Genomic DNA, 26654 nt, shown 5'->3' with positions numbered 1-26654 from the left:
AATTGCAATAGACCCGTCATGCATCAGTCATTTCTTTCAGTAGATTTCTTTAACATGACCTTTTCTGTATTTGTCCAGGCAACGACAATCCTGAATTTAAATGTCTTGAAATAAATATATAAACTTGCAGAATCTGTAGTCAAGGGAAAAAGGTACCATAAACAAGTACTGACCAATCATGATTTTAGGGAGGAAGGCCTTAAAGAGACAGGAATTGAAATATACTGTTGTCAAGGAGATGGACTGAGATGCTACTATTCTAGTCAAGTCCCAAAATAAAAATACAGAGCATAAGAACTGAGATTGATAGATTTCTTTTAAAGCTCACAGACGTGTGAATCAAACATCGCATGTGCCAGGTTAGATTAGACTAGTTTAGATGAAACTTTATTAATCCCTCGGGTGGGTTCCTCCGGGAAATTCAGTTATAAAAGGAGGTCATAAAAAGGTTATAAAAGGTTATAAAAAGGAGAGGGACTACTAGAAGACAAACAAGCCACAGAACACCAAACACTAGCAGTACTAGTGTGTAGTGCAAGGGAAAGCATGGCACTGTGGCAGTTAGTACTGGTGCCTAATAGCAAGAAGTAATCCATCTTCCTCCCACGGTCCAAAGACATGCAGTTAGTGGGATTATGTTAACTAGGTTAATTGATTCTAAATGGGTGTTTACCCCGCCTCTTGACCTATGATGACTAGAATAGGGTCCAGTATCCTTGCACCCTAAATTGTATAAGCAATGGCTGGATGGGTACTTTGTAACTGAGGCCTAAATTAATATTCACTGTTGTTCTGCCTGGATGGCAAAGTGTGGGCAATAGGAAAAAAATGTGTATTCCCTGACCAGTTTGGGGCGGTTGCTTGAGATTTTCCACTAAGTGAAAATTGGTCACAAAGGTCCTTGTAGTTGCTTTGGTAAGTGACAAATTGAGACAGTTGCCTGTAGTCTGCACAGAAGACACCTTATCTGCAATCACAAGCACTCCTGGCTTACTTTTTTTTTTAAACGTATTTTTTTTTTTTTTACCTTTGAAGGCCACTGGTCTCAGTCTCTACAATTTTCAAGTTTCACTTCCACTCATTCCCTCTTGCACGTTGTGCTAAAACACAAAAGCATCAATACTGTTGGTGCGTCGTGTGCTTTGGCTTGTTTTTCCTTCTAATTTGGGTAACCCTGCACACTTTGTGTTCAAGACAAGTCTGTAAGCAGGTCTGTCTCTACAAGCATCTCTACAATCCATCAGTGTGGGAGCACAGGACTCCCAGATGGCACTGAGCTCACGGAGGGAGAAGGCTGCAAAGGTTGGTATAGATGAAACTGCTGTGTTTGTGTTTAAATAATGCACCTCCTGTACATTAAACCTTCTGTTGCTATTACAATGGTACAGCGCTGCACTTTTCTTAGCAACAACAACATTATTTAAGGGAAGACCTCAAGCCCAGTATAAGCCTAGCGCTGTACTGACGTCAGCGTTTACAAGAACAGTGATTGTACTGTCAAACACAGGTACTGCTTCAAACATCGGCTTAAGGGGAAAATGGAGCATTTTAAACAGCTTTTACTGACTAAATTAACAATTTCACTCTGAAAAAAAAAAATCAAAACCAACTGGCAAATTACTAAAACATGAAAGCAAACTTACGCTGCAGGTCTTTTTCATAGCTTCTGCAGTTAATTAAACACTATTCACTTTGGGAAGGTAATATTTAATTTCAAATGTCACTGACAAAAATTCTCTGCATCTCATGGAACAATATCTTGATATAAAGAAACCTAGACTTCATGGTCGATAAGCGTATTAGCTCCACTTATCAAAGCTCTGACAAACAGCCCCAAGCAAAAGAATCCCATCATTATCCATGACCCGAGCCAAGACCTTAACTCACTTCACAGGAGAAAACAGCATTTGTTTTGCTAAAAGAGTCTGATTTATGCATTATTCAAAGAAGGATGAAGCGTCTTGGAACTGAAAGCTTCGTGCCAGTTGACAGGTTTATCATTAAAAAAAAAAAAAAAAGCTTTGCTACATAACAGCTTACAGTCTTTGTCGTCAAAGAGAAGCAAAGCCTGCCAGTGTTAGTGCCATGTTCTTCTTACCAGACATGGCAACAATGCTGTCTCTGTGGCTCTGTGCACAGCAGCCATCAACCATTTATGAAGATTTACTGCGCAGAAAAAGCGGAGTAACAAATGGCTTAAGGTCAGCAGAGGTGAGCAGAAGCCTGAATAGGTTTGTTAAAAGAGCACCTTTTTTATGACTCCAGAAAGGAGAATGTAGAAAAACAGTGTGAGGTAACTGGCAGACTCTGAAAGCTCCGCAGCCTATTCAGCATGTTAATGGGATGCCTGTCCAAGTCCGGGGAGTAAAAGCCATGGATTAGCAAAACAGATGAGGACTAACTTATGAGATTTCTCCAGGGACAGAGATCAAGACAAAAACCAAAAACCAAGAATTACACACAGAACTACTGATTATCATTGATTTAAAGCTTAATAATCAATTAAATCCGACTGGTACTGTTGAATAATTTACAGCAGAGTCCTCTTGGGCATCACAATAGGGACTAATCCCAATAACTGTGGTACTATTAAGTCCTCCCGAGCCGCTCTCAAGCCACACCAGGTCACCTCTCTTACAGTAAAGAAGATTTATGGTGGTTCACATAGAAATGTGCTAGGATAACACCCTCTCACTCCTAGTTTTACAGCTGACTTACAGTGCTTTTCATGTTCATCACTGCACATTATGATCACGGTAAACGATGCTGCACACAAATCAGAATACTGAAAGATGTGCTACAAGGAACAAAGAAATTATTTTTCCTTTTTTCAACGTGTAACAAATTAAACTGACACATTTACACAAAGCCACATACTGATTAAGCATCCATATTAAGTTTTCAACTCTACATCAATCACAACACTGAATCAGCTGTTCATTGTTACAGGCATCGATCTAGTCAAAGTCAAAGTAGTTACAATGTAGTTAAAAGCTACGTGATTAATGTAAATTACTTCATCAAAATTTTATTTCTTTTGCGCTTTAGAGTAACTTTCACTTACCCTTGATTACTTCTTTATTCTAAAAAAGAGAAAGAAAAAAAACCTCTACACATATTCTCTTCAGCGTTCATACTAAGAAGTTAATGGCCTGCAGGGGAGAAACGAGAGACAAAGACACTGCAAGAGATGCAGGTGGTCTGAAAACAGGGAGGTGATCTGGCCCATTCAGCACTTTTAGCAGCTCTGGAGGCAATTACGACAATTTCAAACTCTTAGTGTTTGATTGCTGCAATTTGTGCAAGAAAATTTCACTGCTCTGAGTCATAACCACAGAAAAAAAGAGGCCCCTGAAACTGACAATGATCCCATTTTTAAGCTTCTCAGTAACCCAGTACACGCTGTATGTGCATTCATGTAACCAGAAACACCAAATAGTTGCTTTTACATTTTTTAATTAGCTTAAAACTGACTAAGACAAATGAGAAAAGAGTTGTAGCCCTCAGCACAATTCACTAAATCTATTGTACATTCTCCCCGAAGCATCATGGGAAAAGATGATCTGTGAGTTTTTAACTTCTAAAACTTTAAAATTATTAAAATTTGCTTAACAACATTAAAATGGCCCAGTGTTAATGCTAGAGCTACAATTAATCAAGTGATCAGTCAGTCGATTGACAGAAAACTAATTTATTTAATATTCATTCGATTGGAAAAAGCCATTTTAAATTTATTCATGCATTCATTTCCCCCAACTCCTTATCCATTTCAGGGTCATTTTAAATCATAAATTACATAAATTACTGATTTGAGCTTTGTGATATGGAGCATTATCCTACTGGAAACAGTCATCAGAAGATGGGTATACTGTGGTCATAAAGCAACAATACTCAGGTATGGTCTTGCATTTAAACAATCATTGTTACCAATGAGCCCAAAGTGTGCCAAGGAAATATCCCCCACACCATCACCGGTCCGCACCATTTATACAAGGCTTCAATGGTTCAATGTGTTGTGCGTTCAGAGACGGTCTTCTGCATACCTTGGTTGTTTTGGACTGAGTTACTGTTGCCTTCCTATCAGCTCGGAGCAGTCTGGCCATTCTCCTCTGACCTCTGGCATCAACAAGGCATTTTCACCCAAAGAACTGCTGCTCACTGGATATTTTCTCTTTTTCAAACCATTTTCTGTAAACCCTAGAAATGCTTGTGTGGGAAAATCCCAGTAGATCGGCAGTTTCTAAAATACTCAGACGAGACTATCTGGCACCACCAACCATGCCATGTTCAAAGTCACTGAAATCCTATTTCCCTTCCACCCTGATGCTCAGTTTGAACTTCAACAAGTGCTCTTAACAATGTCTGCATGCCTAAATGCACTGAGTTGCTAACATGTGCCTGGCTAATTAGATGTTTGCATTAATGAGCAGCTAAACCCATGGGTTTTTGTAATGCTGATCATACAATGAGTCAAGTTATATATATATATATATATATATATTTTTTTTTTTTTTTTATTTATTTTTTTTTTACTGCTGTATAGCAACTTTGAAACCTTAAAAACAGTAGGCTCAGAGGGAGCAACTGTTTGTAAAGCCTTGTGCTGGGATTACTATGATTTGTGTGTCAATGCATTTAAAAATCAAAAAGAAAATGCAAAGCAGTAAATTGCAGCCCCAGAAGCTGTTGTTTGTTGGGCAAAAGAAAAAAAAAAAGGAAAAGGGTGAATTATTATTTGTCACTTGCTGGGACGCTCTCAGAAGAAAAAGCGCAGTTCTGTTTGGGGAGATGAGGGCTTGACAATTTCACAAGCAGATTTTAATACTGCTGCCAAGAGGTGATTGCCTCCCTTTTCACACAGTACTGTACAACTGTAATCTGAAGTGACTAGTTCACATCCAATTTAGGGCTGAACATATAACAGAACACCACTGACAGGATGCATTACAGCTGAGGCAGCATAGACTATTATGGTCACACTCATTCTTCTTGCTTAGGACAATGATGGGCGATCCATCTTTGTCAGCCACGCGACAGTAAGTGCATTACTTAAGATCACACTGTGAGTGTTGTCTGAAATTATGCAGCAGGCTACACGCTTTGTATTTTATGTTTTGCAGATTATTTGATTGAAATTCAACAGTACAGCAAATGTAAAAAGAAAAACAAAGCAAAAAAACCAAGTTGTTCAACAGCCTAAACATCACAGAAAAGCTTGTTCGAGTCATACACTGCTAGGGGATCTGTGCGAGCAAGTTATCTGGTCTGCTGAGAGATTCACAATTCAGCACCTGCTGCAGTTAAAATGTCAAACGCTGGACTGGGAAAAGGAGAAGGGAGGATAGTGAGGAGGAGGACTGGTAAAAATTTACAGCAGTATACCTGTGAAAGACTCTCATGCCTGACCACAGCGTACCACATTTCATGCAGTTTCAGGCTCTCACCTTCACGTCAAAACAATCAGCCTCTACACAATCACAGAGACAGTCACATCAGTTGCTTTTTTCCTCAGCAATGATTCAGACAAAAACACAACTCTTTCTGGATTGCTCATGGTCATCTGTAGACCTGATTAATCCTTCAGATGCTCCGTCACACTTGAGTCAAATCTGACTGAGAGAAATCAGCGGTTGTCTGGTGATTGCATTCAACTTTGTTGTCAAAGACTGGCTGAAACCAGTTGAGGCAAACAACTGGTTGCCCAGAGGTGGAGTATGCGTAAAACACACACAAGAAGCATAGATCTCACATGAAGCATAAAAAAGCAACAAATCTTCAGATCCGTGAAGGAGAAACCTGATTTAACAAATGACTTTTTTACTTTGCAAAAACACATTTTTATTATTACATCTCTATTTTCATTTCTTCTACTGCTCCTAATGCTCTATTTTATATTCTACAGTTATTCTTACCTCCTGAGTCATATTACTTTTTGCTGTTACAGCTTTATAATTTCTCATCCAAGACCAATGAGGTTTTATCTTATCTTCGAATGCCTGAATAAGGGCAATGTAGTTCTTTAAAGGACAAATAAAATGCTGAGACTGTGCTGGAGACACCGGTGTACAGATATATTCCTAATGCACAGTGACATACTGTGAAGCTTTCTGTTAGGAGGACGTTTTATCTCTTTAGGGTGCTATTTTCTGAGGCCACACAGGCATTTGATCTAATAAGGCTTATTAGATGAGGCTGGCTTGCCACATGACCAGTGATGCAGGTGTGTGTTTGGGTGTGTGTTCACCCAATGAAGCGTATTCGGGAGCTGCAAAAAAGAGCAGAAAATGCATTTAAAGCTTATGTGCCTGCGGACTAACCATCATGTCTACCTGAATTACTGCCCAGCTGGCAGAATAACCAATTCGTGTGAGCCTGACACGACTTTGTTAGAGTCAACTGCAGAAAGATTTTATTCAAAAAGCAAGGAGGCTTCTATAAAAGGAGGTATGACAAATGTCTGCCATTTTTAAGCGTATTGTTGGTGACATGAAAGTAAGAGCTGTCTGCCATTTTCCTACCAAGAATAATCAGATCGTATAGAAAAGCAAAAAATGAAAACACCCTGTGGCCATAAAATTATGTTGACACTTATATAGACATGACAATGACCCATGTAAGTGATGCTGCTCACTCAGTACTTACCCAAATATGGAGACAGAATATTTGTGTATAGCCCCAGTGTTTACCCATGTTACTGTGCACAGCACATCTGTAAATATAGGTTGAAAAATAACACTAAAAGACAGATTTGAACTAAAAATATGCTAATTAGCCATGTGCTCTTGTTCCTCATGATAATTATCCGTGTAGTGATGTGGTGATTAATGCATGCCAGTCAGGTATGCCGCTGAAAGACTGTCCAGCTAAAGAATGAACTGAATAATCGAGTTTGTTTTTCTTTCAAAATCCAATCATGATTAAGTGATAATGCTTCTGATAAAAAAAAATTTCTTGTTTTTCCTTTTTTGTTTCATCCCATTCATCATATTCAATTCCCTGTCTAAAACAAGCAGATAAGATTCAAACCTTGGATTTGGAGACACTTTCCAACTAATACTTGTGGTCATATCTGTAAATGTAAGTAAAAGACAGACTTCGCATATCCCGTGTAAATGTGGTGCACAAAACACAGACCTGTGGGCTAATTTTTAAATCACGTCCACTGCTAATACTAATCCTATGAGAGTAAGGCTTCAGGCTTAAGGTTTTCATTGGACTTGTCTGCAACCATGAACTATGGCACTCAGAGCAGGTCACCTCATAGAAAACAACCGCTCTCCAAACAGCAAAAAAACAACAAAAGCATTTTAATGCAGGAGTTGGTCTAAAGGCATCTTGGCACTACCCAGTGGTCTTTTGTGAACTCAATAGATTATGGTTGAATAGGTCGGATGGAGCATACATTACATATGCTTTAAAGAAAATGCATCACGAAAAACAACCATCATAAGTGGGAATAACCAATAAAGATATCTTACAAGATAATGGTGGGTTCCTGCGCAGCTAGATTTCTATAGACGGTGGGTGATAATGACCAGAGAGATGCTCACACCAGAGACAAAAAGACCTGGCTTAACTGAAGCTGACCTGTAATGGCCCCAAACATTATCTGACATTACTGCTAGCAAAGAAGATGCAACCAATTATTAAATCCAAGGATTCACTTATTCTTCCACCAGCCCAGGGATTGTTTAATAAGCGTGCTAATGAATGTGTTACCACTACACAGCTTTAATATTTGAGATTAGACAATTTTGTGGCCATAAGGTTTAATGTTTACTTTGCCACAAAAAATGATTAAAGAACTCAATTCTTTAATCTTAGCATAATACATTAAATTCCTGTCTGTCTGTGTGTTTGTTTGGTGCTTTGTCCTCAAACCCTGAGCTGTGTTCCCCTGGAGGTTCTTAATTATATGGGATATCACTGCTTTTATCATAGATGGGACAAAAGGATTTGTGCCTTTTTGACATTCCAGATGAATCCATTGGAAAACCCAATGTCCACTCCCTTGCTAATAGCTTTGCTAGCATCACCCAAATGTGATTACATCACTAGCACAGAAATGGAAATGGATTTTAAGGAAGACTGCACATTGCCTCCAGCTGATAGTTTGCTTTTTGTCAACAATTGCCTTTCTTTCTCTGATGAGGTCACGAGTCACTGATCCCTTCTTCCTTTAGGAGGGAACACTAACGACTTTCCTGTTCCTCTAAATTGGCAGCCTTTGACCCAGTGAACAGCCAGCCGGAACGCCATGTTATTTGTGTTTCAGGGTTTCCAGTGGCTTCATTTAATAAGATAATTTCATAGCAATTAGAAGCTTTCAGAACTGAAATGTAATGTCATTATATGCTGATGTTGGCAAAGCGCAACACGCTCTGAGCTGATTTTAGGGCTGCGTACAGTGGAAATCACAACTTTATGTGGTGCGAGACAATGAATTCTCTTGCTCTCTTTTCTCTTTAAACTGCTCGTTGTTATGAGCATGAAATTACAGTTAAGTGGTGATGCTGCAAACACTGCGATTCAATCTTCCACGTGAACTGACCGCAGCAATCCTATCTGCTGTTTCTTCTCTTGACATCCAAAACACAAAGCAATTACAGACACAGTCACGTACTGCGCGCCCTGTAAACACAAGACCGGCACTGCTGCAGAGTTATTTGACATTGAAGCCAGTGGCTGCTCTCAATTGCATCAGAACACAGATTGCATCAACAAAGTTCAGTAATTGAAACTTTCAATCACATTCCTTCATTTGAGTTAGAATATTTCACGGTCAGACAGCAATTCTCAGCTTTTAAGTCTGTCACACTTCAAAGCTTCTGTGTGCTGGAAGTATTTTGTCAAAGCCACAATGCATTGAGGCAGCAACAAAGAGGAGAACCACATCTGTAAGGTGAAATTCTAGGTACTTATTTATCACAGATCTTCTATGTAATAATCTGACTGACAAGAACAGGTTACACAATACTGTCTGCAAATTAAGCTTTTGTTGTTGTCAAGACACCAAAATAAATATGTGGTAGCTTTAAGACATTAACAAGATGAAAGAGCGCATTTGAAGTCAATACAATTAGTTTATCATCAGGAATACCCTAAAAACAGTCAGAAAATGTGTTTTGAGTCATTAATATTTACATGAAGAAATGTGCACAATGGTTGATTAAATCCATTCTTGAGATTAAAAAAAAAAAGAAAAAAAGATGCAGACGATGAACAGAAAGGTGCTGAATATAGACATGTTTACTCCCATAGATATTATAATATAGCCTATTATTATGTCAAGCCCCGGTTTCGAGTGTGCCGATCTGTCTCAAAAAAACCTCCCATCCAAATGTTTTTGGATGACATGGAGTGAAAATCTGTTAGCTAACACTAGCAAGCTTGGTTAGTGAGCTGCAAGGATAAACTGTCTCAGTGTATCAGACAGGGAACAACTAGAACTATCAATGACAAAAACAAAAAACCCAACTCTTCCTAAATGCAAAATGTTATGTTCATAATAAAATAAGTTACCGAACTTGTAACTTTTTTTGTCCATTCCTCATACCAAGGCTGCTAGCTTGTGGTTGGCTCTGAGCACAGGATAGCTTTAGCTACTTTTTCCTTTGTTAGCTTTTTAAAAATATCTATGTCCAGCTCAGTGGGGCCGATTTCTATCCTATTTGGTCTGTAGTTAAAAGCATTTTCGTAGAAGGTTCCTCTTTGATCATATTGAGGAACCTTCTACGCTAGCAATGTTTTAGCATGTGGCTCTGAGTGGAAGCAACTATTTACCTGCACCACTGTGTGCATGCTGCCCATTTGCAAAATGCAATTTGCAAAATGGACCAGCTGTCAGTCTGACATGACACTGACAGCTGGTCATACTGCAGAGCAGAAACACTGGAGAACAACTTGTTCCAATTCATGGCAGGTCTATTTAAAAGGATGAGTTATTTAAAAAGGCTTTATTCAATCATAATCAACTTTTTGGTGATTATTATTATTATTATTATTATTATTATTATTATTATTATTATTATTATTATTATTATTATTATTATTATTATTATTAGACTTTCATTCTATAAAATTGTTTTCAATTATGTTTTCTAGAAGACTAACTGGTTAAAATCATTTGTGTCTTTGTAAACTGTACTAACTTTGACTCTATTGACTGTATTGAGTTTGAACCATCTTAGTGCACACATTTTATGACGCTGCTCTTTAATAATTAGAATAATAGCAATTACATTGATTAAGCCACACCAGGTTCTAGGATGTTTTCTATCGGGTTAACCAATGAAATGAAATGAAAGCAGCTACAGCCAACAGCAGACACAGAATGGCACTTTGTCGCAAAGTTTTCAGGACGATCGGCTGTATTAATCAAGAATGTAAAATGAGATTTTTGCAGTTGCAGTCCAACCACAGGTTTGGGGATTGATAAAGTTGAAACTAGAGCCAAAACTCAGATCAACTGTGCCAAAGATATCCTCCCAAAAAATCTAGCTCTCTCACAGACAAATGGAAGACTAAATTCCAGTTTTATTTGAGTGTTTACATACATGAGAGCTGGAGAGGTTTTTCTATTTTTATTAAACAAAAATCTTCCTTAAAGCCCAGAAAATCCCCATGAATGTCTTACCAGTTTTTTCTCTATTGAAAAAAGTCAGGTGTTTCTAACTGACAAAACGGCTTGTCGGTAAAGAGCTGTTCGCATTGAGAATCTCGTAGACTGTGATTATAACACAGAAGAGAAGCTGTTGAACTTAATGGTGTTTCATTTGAAACTATTTTGGGATGAGTAAGTGCAGACTGCCAGGGGCACTCACACCAATGTGAAGTGGACGGCTGGAGATTTTGAAGCATGGCTGCACAGCTATGACATTCACACTAATAAAAACAGATTAAAATATAATTCTCAACATATATTTGGAGGCACACGAGAGTGGAGCATCTGCTATTAAGTTCATCTGTGACCAGAGTGACTCATTCCTGAAGATGAACTGCAGATGAATCATCCATTTTTGATTCTTGTGCCTGAGGCATTAACAACATCTTCTTGTCAGCTTTGTGTCAAACTTCTGACTTCATGTTTGTTGAAATCAATTCTGACAAATGTTACAGCTGAACTTATACGATCCCCATTTGACCAGTTTGAATCGTTGGTATTGATTGACCACCCTGAGCATTGCTTGTGTTCATCTGAAGCCCAAAGTAAGAAACCGAAGTCCCGTGATTGGAGATTTTACCATTAGTGTCCTTCCTTTTCTTATAGTAGCAGGAGCTGGAGCCAGATCGGACTCTCAAAGACTCTAATTTCATGATTGGGGATTACTTTAACATTTTAACTGGAGTACACAAAAATAAATGAGCTATAACTAAATGACACCTGTGTTCTCTTGAAATTAATGGTCACCTTTGGAGTTTTTGACCATGGGCCATGAGTTAGATTAATGTTTTGATTAGAAGGTACCTAAACAGTTTCTATCCCCTGCACTAATATGCGGACTAATGACCAGCACAAGCTGAGACAAACATTTCTGCCAAGTGCACCTGCAAATACAAATGAATACCAGCCCCTTACTTCTAGAGTAAAGCCTGCACAGAGATAACAGGTAATTTTTAATCTTTTACCTTGCATGATTTATTGCAAGAGGAGAGAAATAAGAACTGCATTAAAGTAATCAGTGAAATTATAATTAAAGCTTATTTATGAAGTTTTTTTTTAACCTCTGGTAATGTTTAATAAGCAGATCCATGTAATGAATATTGCGCTCTGATTGTTTGCCTGATGAAGACCCAGCAGAGTCAAAATGTTGCTTCTTGTCAGTCAGATGAAATTTATAAGAAACCTGTAATTTTCTACTTTTTATTGAGTTCATTGCACCCTAGCTGGCTTTAATTATGTATACGCCATCTCGTTTTGCTGATTTTAATCTTGTGTTCCTCCGTGAACAAAAACACAATTCCATTTTTCTTACAAAGAAAATCAAATCAGGTCAGTTTGGAAGTGGTTTATGAAAGGATATGGATCTCCAGGCATCGGCAGGGGTTTGTCAGTCGTCACATGCAGCCTCTTCAAATCTTCATGACAGAAAGCTCAGGAAGGAACAGATCTCAAATGTTGCCTTTTCTCTAAGGCTACGTTCACACTGCAGGCGAAAGCGCAGACGAAAGCGCATCAAATCCGATTTTTTTTTACCCTATGCGACCCATATCCGATCAGTGTGAACGGCACAAATCCGATATTTTCAAATCCGATCTGGGTCACTTTCGTATGTGGTACTGAATCCGATACATATCCGATGTTTCAGAAAGCGACTGCTGTGTGAATGGTCAAGTCGCATTAAATCCGTCTTTTACGTCACTGACACAACAGACGCCAATTATCAGCGCCCGAGAAGACATCGCGAACGCTTCCTGGCCATCCGGTGAAACTGCTGGGAAGACAACGTTGGAGAAACGTTAACATTTTATTTGTACTGCATAACCTGCAGATTCTGACAGAAATCTGCAACTATCCTTTGAAGCACCGCTCCTCTAAGACAGCAATAAGGATAATTATTAGGTTATCTACATTATTATGTAAATAACTAAATAACTTAAAGCAAAAATTGGGAAACATGAAGTCCGAAGTCTTTATATTAAGGGCCATCAGTCAAACAATATTGTTTGCTCTGGGTCTAAACCGAGCGCGCTGTGTGTGACGTCTTCTTTTGCGCATGCGGGCCGCTTTGAGCGTTCACACTAGAGCGCGTTTGCTGTCGCATTTTATTTGTAGTGTGAACAAGCAGACAAAAAAATCGGATTTGATCAAAAAATCGGAATTGAGCATTAAGACCTGCAGTGTGAATGTAGCCTAAGTCCCAAATAGTACTTATTTGCAAGATCTTGCATGAACACAGCCTGTCTATTAAGATTTTCTTCCCTGGAGCCACCTTTTCTGGATAGCATTCCTAAGTTGCTGTAAAAACTATCTGAATATCGATTTTCTGAAAGTTACCGAGGCACGGCTCATCTACTATGACAACAAAAGGATGTAGAATTTGTTATGCTATAATCCTGCTGCATCAAAACTTAGCTGCAACTCTATCGACTATCAACTCTATGCAACTCTGAGATTCAGTAACATCAGCATCACTGACTCACTGCAGTATGACCGTTATTTCTTATTTTCAAATCTTATTAAGACGGAAATAAAATTGCCTGTATTCACTTGCCTTTTTTTTTTTAAATCCCACTCTGGACTGATGATAAGTAGATGACCTACTGTGCTTCAAAATTTTAAAACCGTCTTTCTTCTATAGAGTGGGATGAAAGACTTTTTGTGGGGAAGACTGAACAACAAAAAAATTACAGCAGAGCACACGAACAAAGAGAAGCAGTGAAGTGTACATGCGGGGGTCCCTGATTGGCAGATTAGGAACAGGTGTGGAAGAAACCTCAGGCGAGCCTGATGAGGGAGGGCCAGAAAATTATAAAGGAGAGGAAAACCATCAAAGTAAGAAAGTAAAACTGACAGAAGCACAAGAATCAATCATCACAGAGAAGCTTTATTCAGCTGCTCCCTCACTCAGAAGGGGTCGTCACAGTGGATGGCCCCACATGTTTTATTTAGACGGTTTTTAAGCCCTTCCTGATGCACCCTTCAAGGGATTTGTATTTCGACCCGGTCTCGAGCCAGGGATCTTTTGTTAGTTAGATAAATGTATAACTTGAACGTAAACTCAATAAAACTTCCAAACCATGATTTCCTCTTGTGCTCGTCTGATTGTAAGAGTTGTGGTTTAAGGTTTAGGAGTGTCACAGAAGATTTTCTGATTTCAAAATGTGCTGTGGCAGTCTAAAGTTTGAGAATGGCTGTTTCTACTCTATTCAAAAGCATCTTAACAAGTGTCCTGTGGGTGGTTAACAAGTTTTAAGTCAGCCAACACTGCAGTATTTTTCAAACAGAAAGAACACATATGTGTATTGCAAATTGCTTTAATTATAGTTTGACTGAAAAACAACAATAAAAAACTGTATCTGTAGTCTGTCTCTGAGTAACCTCAAAGTTTTCTTGTACTTTACAAAAAAAACAGTTACAGGTGTGAAAAACGTGCAAATTGCATCAACTGAACTAATCAAATGAAAGCAATTGTTTTGTTTTTTAAAGTAAGTAAAATTATCAAAAGTCAAGTTGTAATGTTGTAGGAAGATTGTAACCAAGGTTTTATATCTATTTCATAGGTTACCGTGGAAAACCTTTCACTGTACGACTTTCCATCACATCTAGTTTGATTTCGTGTGTGTGTGTGTGTCAACAACTTGGAAAAGACTGACAGTTTAAAACAGCACTGCAATGAATTTCTAATTCAAGGAGTTTACATTCTGAATTCTACTTCAAAGAAATTAGGAGTCACATATAGTTCTTACACACACACTGGACATTCTTTTCACTTCATCACTTAAATCACTTTAAGCATATTTGCACTGCACAAGACATAATGTGGATTGCACAACACTGGTCACTATATTCTTCATTTCCAGTTAATACTTACACAATAACAGCAGCTGTACGTGTGTGTGTGTGTGTGTGTGTGTGTGTGTGTGTGTGTGTGTGTGTGTGTGTGTGTGTGTGTGTGTGTGTGTGTGTGTGTATATATATATATATATATTTCTTTTCTTCATACATTCTTATATAGTTCTATACTGTGTATTGTGTATTTTGTTGTACAGTTATTTTATTTTCAACTTTAATTTATATATTTTATCTTATTCTTTCCCAGTTAAATTTACCCTTCATTCTAATTTGTGTTGTACAGTTATTTCATTTTTAACCTTAACTTTTTATATTTTATTCCTTCCTAGTTAAATTTACACTTAATTTTTCGTATTTATTTCCTATCTTATTCATAGCCTTTTCCTCTTTTTTTTTTCTTTAGGTCACGAGCAGTTGTCTAAGCATTTCACTGCATATCGTACTGTGTATGACTGTGTACGTGACAAATAAAATAAAATAAAAAATTTGAATTTGAATTAAAAAAGGTCAACAAAACATCCAATGCAGTTCTGAAAAATGTAACAATTACTGGATTATTGATTGTTATTATTTAAGAAAGTTGTTGGTTGCATTTCTGTTGTCACACAAGATCCCCGGTTCGATCTGGGGGTAAAACACAAATTTCCTTTGGGTATGATTCAGGAAGGGCATCGGGGTAAAAACCACCAAATTAAACATGCAGAGCTACCTGCTGTGGGGACTTCTTCTGAATGAAGGAGCAGTCAACAGTAGCTGTTGTCTTCATACAGACAGCTCAACCTTCTGACACCTAAGGTCGAGTTCCTGCACACTCACCAGATGCTGGTTTGACAAGCTCGAGCACAACAATTCAGAAAGACATCTTGGGATTTCACTATGTCAAGGCTGATGAGCATTAACTATAATTTTTATAGTGACTTTAAATTGTACTGGCAGCCAACACAGGCCAACACTGCTGTAATGTGCTCCATTATCTTTCTACTTGTTAGAAAAAAATAGCTGCAGCATTTTTAACCATTGAAGACATTATATAAAACTGATAATGTGTTACTTTTTTTTTTTAAGTCAGATTAGCATTTTAAAAAGCTGAAATGTGTCTGATCTTTAAGATGTTTCACAGCTAAAACAAATACAGTTGTGACTGTACATATTTAAATCAGGTCTATAAAGCAGTCACTCACAAATGGCAGTAGAGCTGCCAAGTAAGACGTCTTCTTGCCATCAGGAGGAGCTTGGCCTTCAAAGATGGCTGTGGCCCATGCTGCTCCCAGCGATCAAACCACCAAGCCACCTGGGTGCAGTGCACCACCCACTCTGCCACCTGAGCCAAGTCTGCAGCATTAGGCAATAAAGACTCACAGGAAGAAAGAACATTGCTCACACTATCATAAACAGAAGGGTGGTGACACACTTGTGAAAACTCACACATTCGTTTCACAATTTACTTCCGCACACATTTGAACAGAAACACACGGTGGTGCCATGAAGGAGCAGCTGGCCGGGAAGCAGAGACCCAGGTCACGCAGGCCTAGGTGGCAGTGCTATAAAGTGACAGTGTGATTAAAGTCCTGTGTCGTCGTCAGGCCCGTTATCTACTGCCGCTAACAGGCCAGTGCCGATACGCTCCGACAGCCGGCGACTGCAGCTCAGGAGGTGTTGCTGATAACACCCAGCCTCAGCTCGTGCAACTTCCAGCCGCAGTGCGCAATTATGAATCATATGTTTAAGTGGCTGTCAAATACATTCACGTGCAGGACTGTTCATTATCATGGCTCCAGATAGAAGCTGGATTGGCCATTTCCTGTTTATCGCTTTTAGATTATCATCATTACCTCTTAGTTCTCAGAAGAGGATGGATGAGGAGAGAGACACGGAGGACACTAATGGTCTTGACTTGATTTGAACCCAAGACGTCATCATGCCATTAGACTTGAGACAAACAGATACTTTTCTGTGAGAAGATTTTTAAATGTATTAATATGTACTCACTTGTCTTTTGTGTCAATAATTGGATTAAAATGAAGCTCTCTCAGAATGTTCCACATCTCAGCACATCATAAAAGAACAAATTTGTTTATTTTTTTCCCCCAAACATTTATATTTGTTCGCTCTCTGATGCATTGCTGCTTCACCACAATCCATTTGTACTCTCTTTCAAGCTGTGAGCAGCTCTTTGAATTTTCTTTGAGGAACACGTTCTGCGACAATAGACAATCGACTCTATCCTCAATCCAGTCCACATGTCAACGTGTACGGCATGGATACTAGAAAAGCTGAATCTTCCAGTGTGACACCTCACTACAGAAAAATTCATTTTTATTTTTCTTTCTAAAGTTTAACTGAATATTTACTCAGTAACATAAGGGGTTGATAATGATTTGCCACCTGGTGAGTTATTGTTAGACTGACAACTGATTTTGACTTCTGCAGTGAATCTTGGCCACCGTGAGTGGTCGCCATCATTACCATCATTAATGCTTCTGCATGTTTTTTTTATGTGTTAATTACCTTGTGCTCATGTCACAGTGTTTTATACCAGCCACTATGTCTTTGTACTTTCCATCACAATCATTCTAATAGTTTCAGCAATCTCCCCCTTAGGACTTTGTTGACATCTGTGAGTCCTTATGTTGAGGCTATGGCTTTTATATCGAGGCAATCCTCTGACTGATGCATTCAAAAACTGTGGCAAAAAATAACACTAAATTCATAGGAGGAATCCACAGTACACAATCTCAATCACAATAGGTGTGGGCTGCATTGAGAAAATGTGTCACATTTCCATGGATGTGCTAGTCAGGCCCAAAAATGCAGCCAACAGAGTGCCTGCAGTCACCTGATCCACAACAATGCATCCAGGTTGCTGCTGTCTGAGGGCTGAATTATTTTGCTGAAAAAATAGCCCTAATCTAGGAGTGATTCGTCTTTTCTGAAGCGTAAAACATTTGGTGTCCTGGACGTTGTGAGCCCGGAGGCTGTAGTGTATACCATGAGATTTTAAAAGCTTAGCTTAAAGGTGTGCTACACATGAATAGTGCTAATAAAAGCTTTACTGTTGTAGAATGACAAGTAGATGGTTTAAGGACTTGAGTCTGTTTAACAAACAAGGGAAACGACTTTGCAGCATGCTGAAGAAGAAGAGGAGCCTCAGTTAGCATATATCTGCGAGGCTCAGATACAGAAACAACATTAAAGAGGGTCTATACGTCCTAACTTAACTATAACAGAGAAACAGTATACACTTAGTAAATAAGGGGGCCCAACAACTTTAGAAGATTTTGAATTTCTCATCTACACTTCGCATATAAACAGAGTCTGCTCAGCTTTAGCACATCGTTGGTTTCCTAATATCTTCTTATGTTTATCAAAAGAAAGACCTAAACAAAGACAAAAGCAGGAGCACAACCAGCAAAAAGTGAGTGTTAATAAAGCCAATAAGGAAAGACTACAGTCTGACTGCAGTCCAGATAAATACAGAGTCCAATGTACAAACACATCAGAAAATGCATGGAACAACAAACAGACAAACTGATAGAGGGAGAGACAGGATTAGGAAGGCAGAGAGATGATGGATGAAACTAATGAGGGCGGGGCACAAAAGACAAACAGGGAAGATAAGCATCAAAGACGCGGGAAAAAACTAAACTAAAGAACGTGGCGCATTATGCCAGGCGCTGTCTCACACTGTGATCCTGGTCGTGACGTAGTCTGCACCTCCTTTTGACCTGCTCCTGACTTAAATCAGCTTAATTGAGGTGGTCTTCACTGTAGCTCCATTTAGATTATCATAACCGCTTTTCTAATTACCCCACAGTTTAATTTCCTCTGTCCAGAGATGACTGAGCTTCCTGACAGGCTGAGAGACAGTTACACGGTTGGCTGGCTAATCAGTCAGCGCTGACGCCTCTCTCCCCTTGATCAAGTAAGCAAGTCGAAGCTGGGATGGCACGTCTCCTAGGCTGCTTGCGGCAATCTGGATAATTAGAGTTGTGTTCGATCAGTGTTCCATCTTTGCCAAGCTGATGATTATCCCCGCATGCAGAAAGCAGTGACAGTAAACCAGCAAACACAGACACGCACAAATTACAAGGTAACGGCAGACAAGCTGCTGTGGTATTTTAAGAGTTATAATATTGCTGTAGACATTAATAAATGTAGTTTGCATGGATAAGGGAAGGAAAGGACCATGTTTTTTAATAGATATTTCATGTCTGAGTGAAATAAAGAATTTCAGAGCAGTGCCTTAGTGTATTATTTCAACATAACGGCAATTATCCCCTTCACTACCTGTGATTACATTAAAATACTGAAATAAGTGCAGCAAAGTTTGAGGCAAGCACAAAAAAAATGATCGAAAAACATACAGACGAACCTCTCAGTGCTCATCACGTTTTCATTTGACGGGGTTCTTGTTACAGATTGAGTTTGGTCTGTGATACCAATCAGCAACGACTGAAGTGCTGCATCTCACCCAGGAGCATTATGTTGCGTAATGAGATTCTTCTCCCCGAACATCCCTCCCTAATCCCACGCTTCTATCTGTGCTTTGTGGGCCTTCGCAACAGCTGAGCCAAGATGAACATGGATGCTCTACATGAAATTCAGTGTTAACCCTGCCATCATGAATAACGGCGAGACAATGGAGCCGAAATGGAATGGATGCTACGCCCATTACCAAACACGTTAATCCTCTTAAGAAGTTAAGGCAGGTCTTGATGACATGTGGGCAAGGCAGAGGTATAAAGCGCTGCAGAAATGAGCAGAGACTAATCTGAGAAATTAGGTTCATCCTAAACAAAAGCAGGCCTCGAGCTTTGATCCCATTTTCATTAACCTGCAATTCTCTCTGGGGAATTGACAGGGAAAAAAAATAACCAGGTGAGCCTCTCTTTAAGTTGCGGTTTGCAGTTTTAACACAGGTTGTAGTAAAATATCCCTAAAAACTTTAACTGATCTGCAACTTAAATCAATTCACTGCTTTTCAGAATGTGCCAAGACGCTGTCGGAGAAGTTGTGAGACCAGCTGTGTCTGGGGGTGCTTAGAAAGACTGCCAGAATCATGCTACCTCATTAACCAGATTTCTCCCAGACCAGCATTTGGCTGATGCCTATAACCCAGGCACAGCACACTTCTAAGGCGCTGTGTAAGAGCTCCTTTTTCAAAAAATGGCCCCCAGTGCCATGCAGAGCCTCTTTAGAGGCAAAGTTAAGTAACTCACTTTGATGAAGCCTCGTGAGAGGGAAGATTTGAGACGAGAAAAGCACAGAGCAATGAACAGACCATCAGTACTGATAAGATCAATATTATAGCAACAAACAGAGGGGTAGATGTCAAAGTGCTGAGCAGCAAATCTGTCAGAGTGAAAAAGTGGAGGTCTGCTGTGGAATTCAGTGATGCTGTGCCAAAAACAAAAACAGGGCAACTGCAGTTTGACTCACCTGTCTCTTCCAGTCTCCTTCTTAAAGACCATGTCGCAGTGGTTCATCCTGTCCTCTGTGGTGACAAAGATGCGGGCATGAGGGTAGTTTTCCGACGCCTGCCGCAGCATGTTGTACACAATGCCTTTCCCGTCTTTCCTCATGTTCCGGAGCGGCCCCCACACAACGTAGACCGTGTCGTTGGCCTGGCCGAAGAAGTACTGGGGCTTCTGCAGCAGCAGGGGAACGCTGGTATGAGAGACGACCCTCAGAGTCGTGTGTCGGCCCACATCGTTCTCAAACCCCCGTGTGGGTGCGTTGTTCATCCGCCAGATGCAGGGAGACCGATCTATCTGCGGGCCGGCACCCTGGCCCAACATCTGACCAGAGCTGGACACGATGCTGCACAGTTCGCAGTTCAGCTTCAAGGGCTGGAGGAGAGGAAGCAAGTCCATTAGAACTTTAAGGGCACTTGCAGAGCACCTGTCAAGGCTACTTAGTTTTTGCTTCCAAATTTAGACTTCCAGCCTCTCCTATCACACATTTTCATAGCAAGGACCAAAGACCAAAATGAATCAACAATGATTATGGCTAATGAAGGTAACAGACAAATAAGAAGCACCTGTGATCTATATCTTACGTATTTTCAAAGGGCATGCAGCTGAATTAGTGCATTTCAACTACTAAAAACAGCACAGTCCATAAGATCATTGTGAAACAACACATACGCTGTCCATGGTCCTGAAATGAATCCAGTTCAGTTTATCTAATATTTCACTGTTTATTAGAGTGTAATAAAACTTTATTGAGGAAAAATGTGTTTTTAAAATGTATTAACATAAATAATTTGATCAGAACAAAAACAAACAGCACCATAAAACTACCAAACCAATTCAAAACATCAAAATAAAATATGGGCTGCTATTAAGACTTTGTATTCCTGACATCCATCCAAGGCCTGATTATTTTCAGGATAGGGTTCAAAGTCAATGCCGCCATCTTGTCATTTTCTTCATTCTTCAGTCATTTGGCTTTTGAACCCCACTGTGCACGCTGTGAAATTTGTGCCGCAGAAGCCACGTTTAAAAGAACCCAACACCAAAAATTGAATTTTGTTGCCACTGCTATTATCACTGGCGTGGCTCCTTTAGGTTTGAGGTTCCAGGTTCATTTACCTTGTGCAAATCTTAGGTTAAGAATCAATTTTAACGGTAACATAGGAAAGCCTGAACATTTTTAACTTCCAAAGAAGTTAAAGAAAGTTTGTTTAGGCCTGCATTGTTGTCTGATTTGTGTGAGTTAAATAATTTAAGAACGCTCAGCAACTTTCATCAGTTTCTATCAGTGCAAGTTCAGCAGGACTGTGGAACAGTTCATAAAATAAAGCCACAAGAAAGCAAGATAATTAGAACAGCCAGCAAGCAGAAAGGAAATTTATCACAGTGCGAAATACTGCAGCGCTTTATCACCGGCTTCTATTGCTGGAGAACAAGGTCTTTACATGCACCATCACCAGGAAGACACGAATACATGAAAACCGACAGGGAAATATATTAAATACACTGAAATTATCAAGGCAAAACAAAATAATGTCCTCCTACAGAATCTTAATGATGTTAGAAAACTCTATGATCGCTGTCTTACTGATAAATATTCTGCTGAAACGAACTCCTGAAAACACATTAAACAGCAGTTTTTTAAAAGATTAAAAGCACATTAAAAACCTTAAACACATGAAATGAGGAGACTTTTATATTCAGTCTTTAAATTGTGCAAACTGGCCACTTTATAAGGTACACCTTGCTAGTACTGTGTTGGACCCCTCTTTTTCCCTGATGAACCGTTGACACAAGCAGGATGGATCCATGTTTTCATGCTGTTTACACCAAATTCTGACCTTACCATTAAGCTATTGCAGCAGAAACGAGTGGTTCCTTGAATTACTGCTGCCTTCCTATCCCTGTAGATCAGGGCCTCAAGGCCTCAAGGGCTGGTGTCCTGCAGGTTTTAGATCTCACCCTGGGTCAACACACCTGAATCAAATGATTAGTTCATTATTAGCCCTCTGGAGAACTTCAAGACATGTTGAGGAGGTCATTTAGCCATTTAAATCAGCTGCGTTGGATCAAGGACACATCTAAAACCTGCAGGCCTGAAGTTTCCCACCCCTGCAGTAGATCATCAGTTTCTGAACTACTCAGATCAGCCCATCTGGCGTCAACAACCTTGCCATGTTCAAATTCATTGTGCCTAATAAAAGGACCCACGAGTGTACATTCCCTTTCATTAAATTAAATGAGTTTTAAATACTGAATAAGTGGTTTCCTTCAAAATTATAATGCATTTGACGCAGTTTCGTCTTGTTTTGTTAGAGTTGTGATATATTTTATATGTGTTCAGTAATATTATTAAAGTGATGTTTTGGCAAGGGACTTTAAACAAAATGCATTTGGTGATTATTCATAAAAAAATATTAATCAGGGTTTTACGGGCCTCTATAATTTTCTTTTATTCCCCAAGACTGATGTCACACTGCCCAGAACTAACATAGATTAAGTTAATTGAATATGGGACCTCAGAGGTTACAGCTGCGAGGATGACAGAGAAGCAAGCAAGCTGTGTCATTTATCTTACTGTTACTGTATATATATATTTTTTATATATCTTATTATATGTTACAGGAGCAAGGGGATTTGTAATGAATCTTCAGTAAGAGCCCTTAGCTACGCTTTGCCAACCGAGGAAAAAAGCCCTCACTGAATCCAAAATGGGAGATTTACCTAATTGAAGCTAATATGCTTGGTTTGTTTTGATGAGATTAAACTTACTTAAGTAAATGAATGCGCGGCAAAGTTGGGAAAAGAAAACGCACTGTGTCACGACTAAACCCTGTTCATCATTTGCTTAATGGAGAATAACTGTAATGTCACTGGTCTGAATGCAAATTGCATTTTTGCTGCACTTTTAATGCACTCTGGTTTCGAACGCAAAACTCTTTGGCATTTGATCAACAAGCACAAGAGTTTTAGAGTGCAAGCACAAGACAATCCACTAAAAACTGTTACAGCTCCTGGCTTATCAGCACTCACAACACGCTTACCACACAAGATCGGTTGCTGCAAAAGGGAACTACACAAAACTACCATTGGTTTTCTTTTGTATCTGACATGTTTCTTTCATACATAACTCCAGCTGACGCTGCTGGTATTGCCTTGTCTTTCATGTATGGATTCAATCACGGGTTAAGAAAGGATTTCTGGACCCAGTCTCCATTTACTGGGTGGTTGAGATAGACATCACCGCAGCCTTGAGCCGTCAGCAGCTCGTCCATCATCACCCCTCAGCCTAGCCCATAACTCCATCATGCCTTTTAGCACACACAGATTGGCTGGGCTCTGTGGGGAGCACTGACTGGCTAACTGTATGTGAAACATATGAGTTTGTCACTGGAAACCTACCAACAAGGAGCCCCTGAGCAAGGCATTTCACCATACTTCTGCTGCAGAGTAGCTGCTTAGTGACAAATAAACAAAAATTGAGGTTTTGGTTTTTAAAAGGCATGTGAGCAGTTTACAGTCACACAAATAAAACCAGCAGTGAACATTATTGTTTCTAATCTCATTTACATGCATTACAGAAGAGTGGAAACCTCATCTAATAACTACAAACCCCGTTGGAACACTTTTTATTCAGTATGCACTGGAATCTGGCTCCCAATAAATCTGAGTTTTACGTCCTATAAATCAATAAAAATGTTACGGCCTCCTCCTCTTCCTCTCCTCGCTTTGATTCACGTTTCAGTTCCATGTTCACGACGGCGCTGTTTCAGTGTGGCCTGCAGTAATCGCAAACAGAGTGCACTTTTATAATCCGAGTAATTCCGGCACTCTGATAAGTACGAAATCGACTCACCAAAGCTTTAGATTTTTAATGCATGAGCGTGTTAAAAATAAAGTGGGTTATTTAAAAAGCAGGCTTAATGCCGGGGACACAGCCATCATTAAATTATAGCACTGGGGTGTGAACTTAACCTTGGCTTGTTCATTAAAATGCTCTGAACACGATTAATTAATAAGCAATAATTATTACATTAACTTGCCAAATATTTCATTGTATGTCTCTGGGACTTCGAAGTCTTTCTGCTTAAAAAATTAGCTTCAGCTGTCTCCATGGGGGAAAGTGGTTCATTTCAAATGCTTCTCTTGGGGTGTTTACATTAAAATAAAGGAGAAAAGTACAGTTCACATTTGAAACCCCTTCCTAGAAACAAATGATTAAGAGGTACATTAACGAAACATGAAAATATCCCCATGTTTAGTTCTGCACGAGCTATTTATGAGTTCTTTTAATAATAACCACAGGTCGTCCAGTGGGAGGCAACCTTTTTTGAAACTTTGATTACTTAGATTCTTTGTAGTGATTTAGTTTTTTATTTGTTCAATTAATCTTGAGTAGCTTACAGTTTGTTTTATATAATGCAAGTATAGGACCAGGTAAAGTTCTGTGGATGTTTTGTTTGATTGTTTTACTGCTTTTATTCTTTTGTTTTGTTTTTATACATAACTGATGATGTAGTGCTAATTACCCAACATTTTACTTTTAGCATGTTAACCGAGTGAAACGGCAAAAGGGAGGTGGTGACCATAATAACTATAATAGCTTTTAGCATAGTATTCTCACTGTGAGCATGCAGTCCCTGTGTTTGTCGACTAATTGTGCTTTGAAACCTCAAGTCTGACCTTTGGCTGTTGCCATCTTGGGATTCTGGAGCTAGAAGAGGCATGCAAAGGGTAGAGTGTCTAGGAGATTACTCACGGGCATGGTTTTCAAATACATGGCCTCCACTTACTAAAGCATACCCAGTTTTATCATTTCATGGCTCACTCACACTACAGTGAAAGCAGGACCACAAACTCCTTGTGACAAAGGAAATTGGGTGGTCTTCCAGTGATTCAATTATATTTTTTCACATTCAATAACTGGTTGGAAGGAGTTGTGGTCACCAGCTAGTTGCCCAGAGTTTAAGCATGCCACACTCTTACCCCTTTTAATCAAGAGGCGACTGCACAGGTCACCCAGAGGGAGGCAACCTGTCTCCAATCAAAGACTTAACTATTTATAATAAATCACAGGCAGACTGGCAAAGGTTTCCAAACAGCAAATGTGCCAACACATTTGCTATCGGTCTATGCACAATTCGCCTGTGACATGTCTCTTTGCTTAAGGGGACTTGACTTAACTAGTTTCCAACTTGTTGCATTCTGGTTATATTCCTCTCTAACAGTAAGGCTGCCAAGTACCTGTCATTTTGCAGTCAAATCGTCATCCTGCACCAACTACATTACTATTTGTTGAGGAATTTCTGAATTTCTGCTTTAGATCTATGAGAGTCTGGTTGAATTCTGCATGTAAGTAGTTAATGTGAATTTCTGTGTACACAGATGGATAATAGATTTGCAATTTTAACCAATTAATCACAGTTAATTGCTGTGTTATCACAAACTGATAGCAGACTGCCTCCATCATATTGCTGTTTTATGGCCGTCTCAACAAAACAAAGGCACCCTGAAGACAGCAGCTGACAGCGAGTGATTACACACCAAGTCGCTGTCTATAAAGCAACTGTTTCAAGGGCAACAAAACACAACTTTGTTGCACATGGTTACAATAATTCTGATCATGCTCCAACACTGTTTTCAAAAAGTGCGACTGTGACATTATCCGACATGGAAACATATGAATCCTTGGATTTAATGCTTGAGAACATGAAAGAAAAACAAAGTGTCCCAAGGTCATAAACAAGTAAGCAATGGGGTGATTGTTTTTTCCCCACAAACTACCACGAAATCACACATCTTTCTCCAACCAGAGGAGTCGCCCCCTGCTGGATATTAGAAAAAATGTTGCTTGAAACCTGCATTGTCTTTTTACTTCAACACAGCTACAAGCACAACCTTGAGCTGCTAGCATGGCAGTGGACTTGCGTGCTGTAGTATTTTAAGCTTTAAACTTTTAGACCAGGAGTCACCAAACATCCCTCACTAGATTAAAGGCTTTGTTATACATGTTTAATTAATCCTATTAATCCTTGTCTAAACAACAAATGGTGCTAAATGAATGTTTACAGCACCATTACGCTGCTTCCCCTACCTATAGTGCTTTCTGGGTTGGGTAACTTACAAATTACTTTCAAATTAGAGGCTCAATATTTCTAAGTAGCAGCAGCTAACTTACACTCACTGGCCACTTTGTGAGGGTAACCTGTTCAACCGCTCAGTAGCATAAATATCTAATCAGCCGATCACATGGCAGCAACTTAATATATTTAGGCATGTAAACTAGGCCAAGGCAACCCACTGAAATTCAAAGTGAGTATTAGAATGGAAAAGAAAGGTGATTTAAATAACGTGGCACGGTTGTTGTAAGACTGGCTGATCTGAGTGATTCAGAAACTGCTGATCCAATGGGATTTTCCTGCACAACCATCTTTGGGGTTTACAGAGGGTTTACAAAAAAAACGAAATAGAAAATATCCAGCAGTTCTGTGGGTGAAAACGTCACCAGTTATGCAGAAGAGCATCTGGGAATGTACAACATATCAAACCTTGAAGCAGATTTGCTATAGAAGGTAAAGCTCAAATCATCTTAAACTGGCTCCTTGAACATGACAATGAGTTTGCTGTGCTCAAATGACCTCCACAGTCACCAGATGTAGTGAAAC

At 39.3% G+C, this 26654-nt stretch overlaps 1 protein-coding gene across 2 annotated transcripts in view; it reads right to left on the bottom strand.

Moving 5' to 3' along the window:
• The window catches only part of st6galnac3 (ST6 (alpha-N-acetyl-neuraminyl-2,3-beta-galactosyl-1,3)-N-acetylgalactosaminide alpha-2,6-sialyltransferase 3), a 114417-nt gene that overhangs the window by 44484 nt on the left and 43279 nt on the right, over positions 1 to 26654 (bottom strand). For both annotated transcript variants that reach the window (XM_086270567.1, XM_086270566.1), the window contains one exon: positions 19955 to 20364. In XM_086270567.1, the coding sequence (XP_086126693.1) occupies positions 19955 to 20364 (410 nt within the window). The remainder of the gene's footprint in view (positions 1 to 19954; positions 20365 to 26654) is intronic.

This window comes from Aulonocara sp. 'chitande type north' Nkhata Bay, linkage group LG18 (genome assembly GCF_057382095.1).
Source record: "Aulonocara sp. 'chitande type north' Nkhata Bay isolate Kocher_YH1m ecotype deep benthic linkage group LG18, A_spYH_male_GT1.1, whole genome shotgun sequence".
NCBI classification, from domain to species: Eukaryota; Metazoa; Chordata; class Actinopteri; order Cichliformes; family Cichlidae; genus Aulonocara; species Aulonocara sp. 'chitande type north' Nkhata Bay.
Note: the sequence above shows the minus strand (reverse complement) of the source record. Positions and strands in the feature narration are given on the sequence as shown.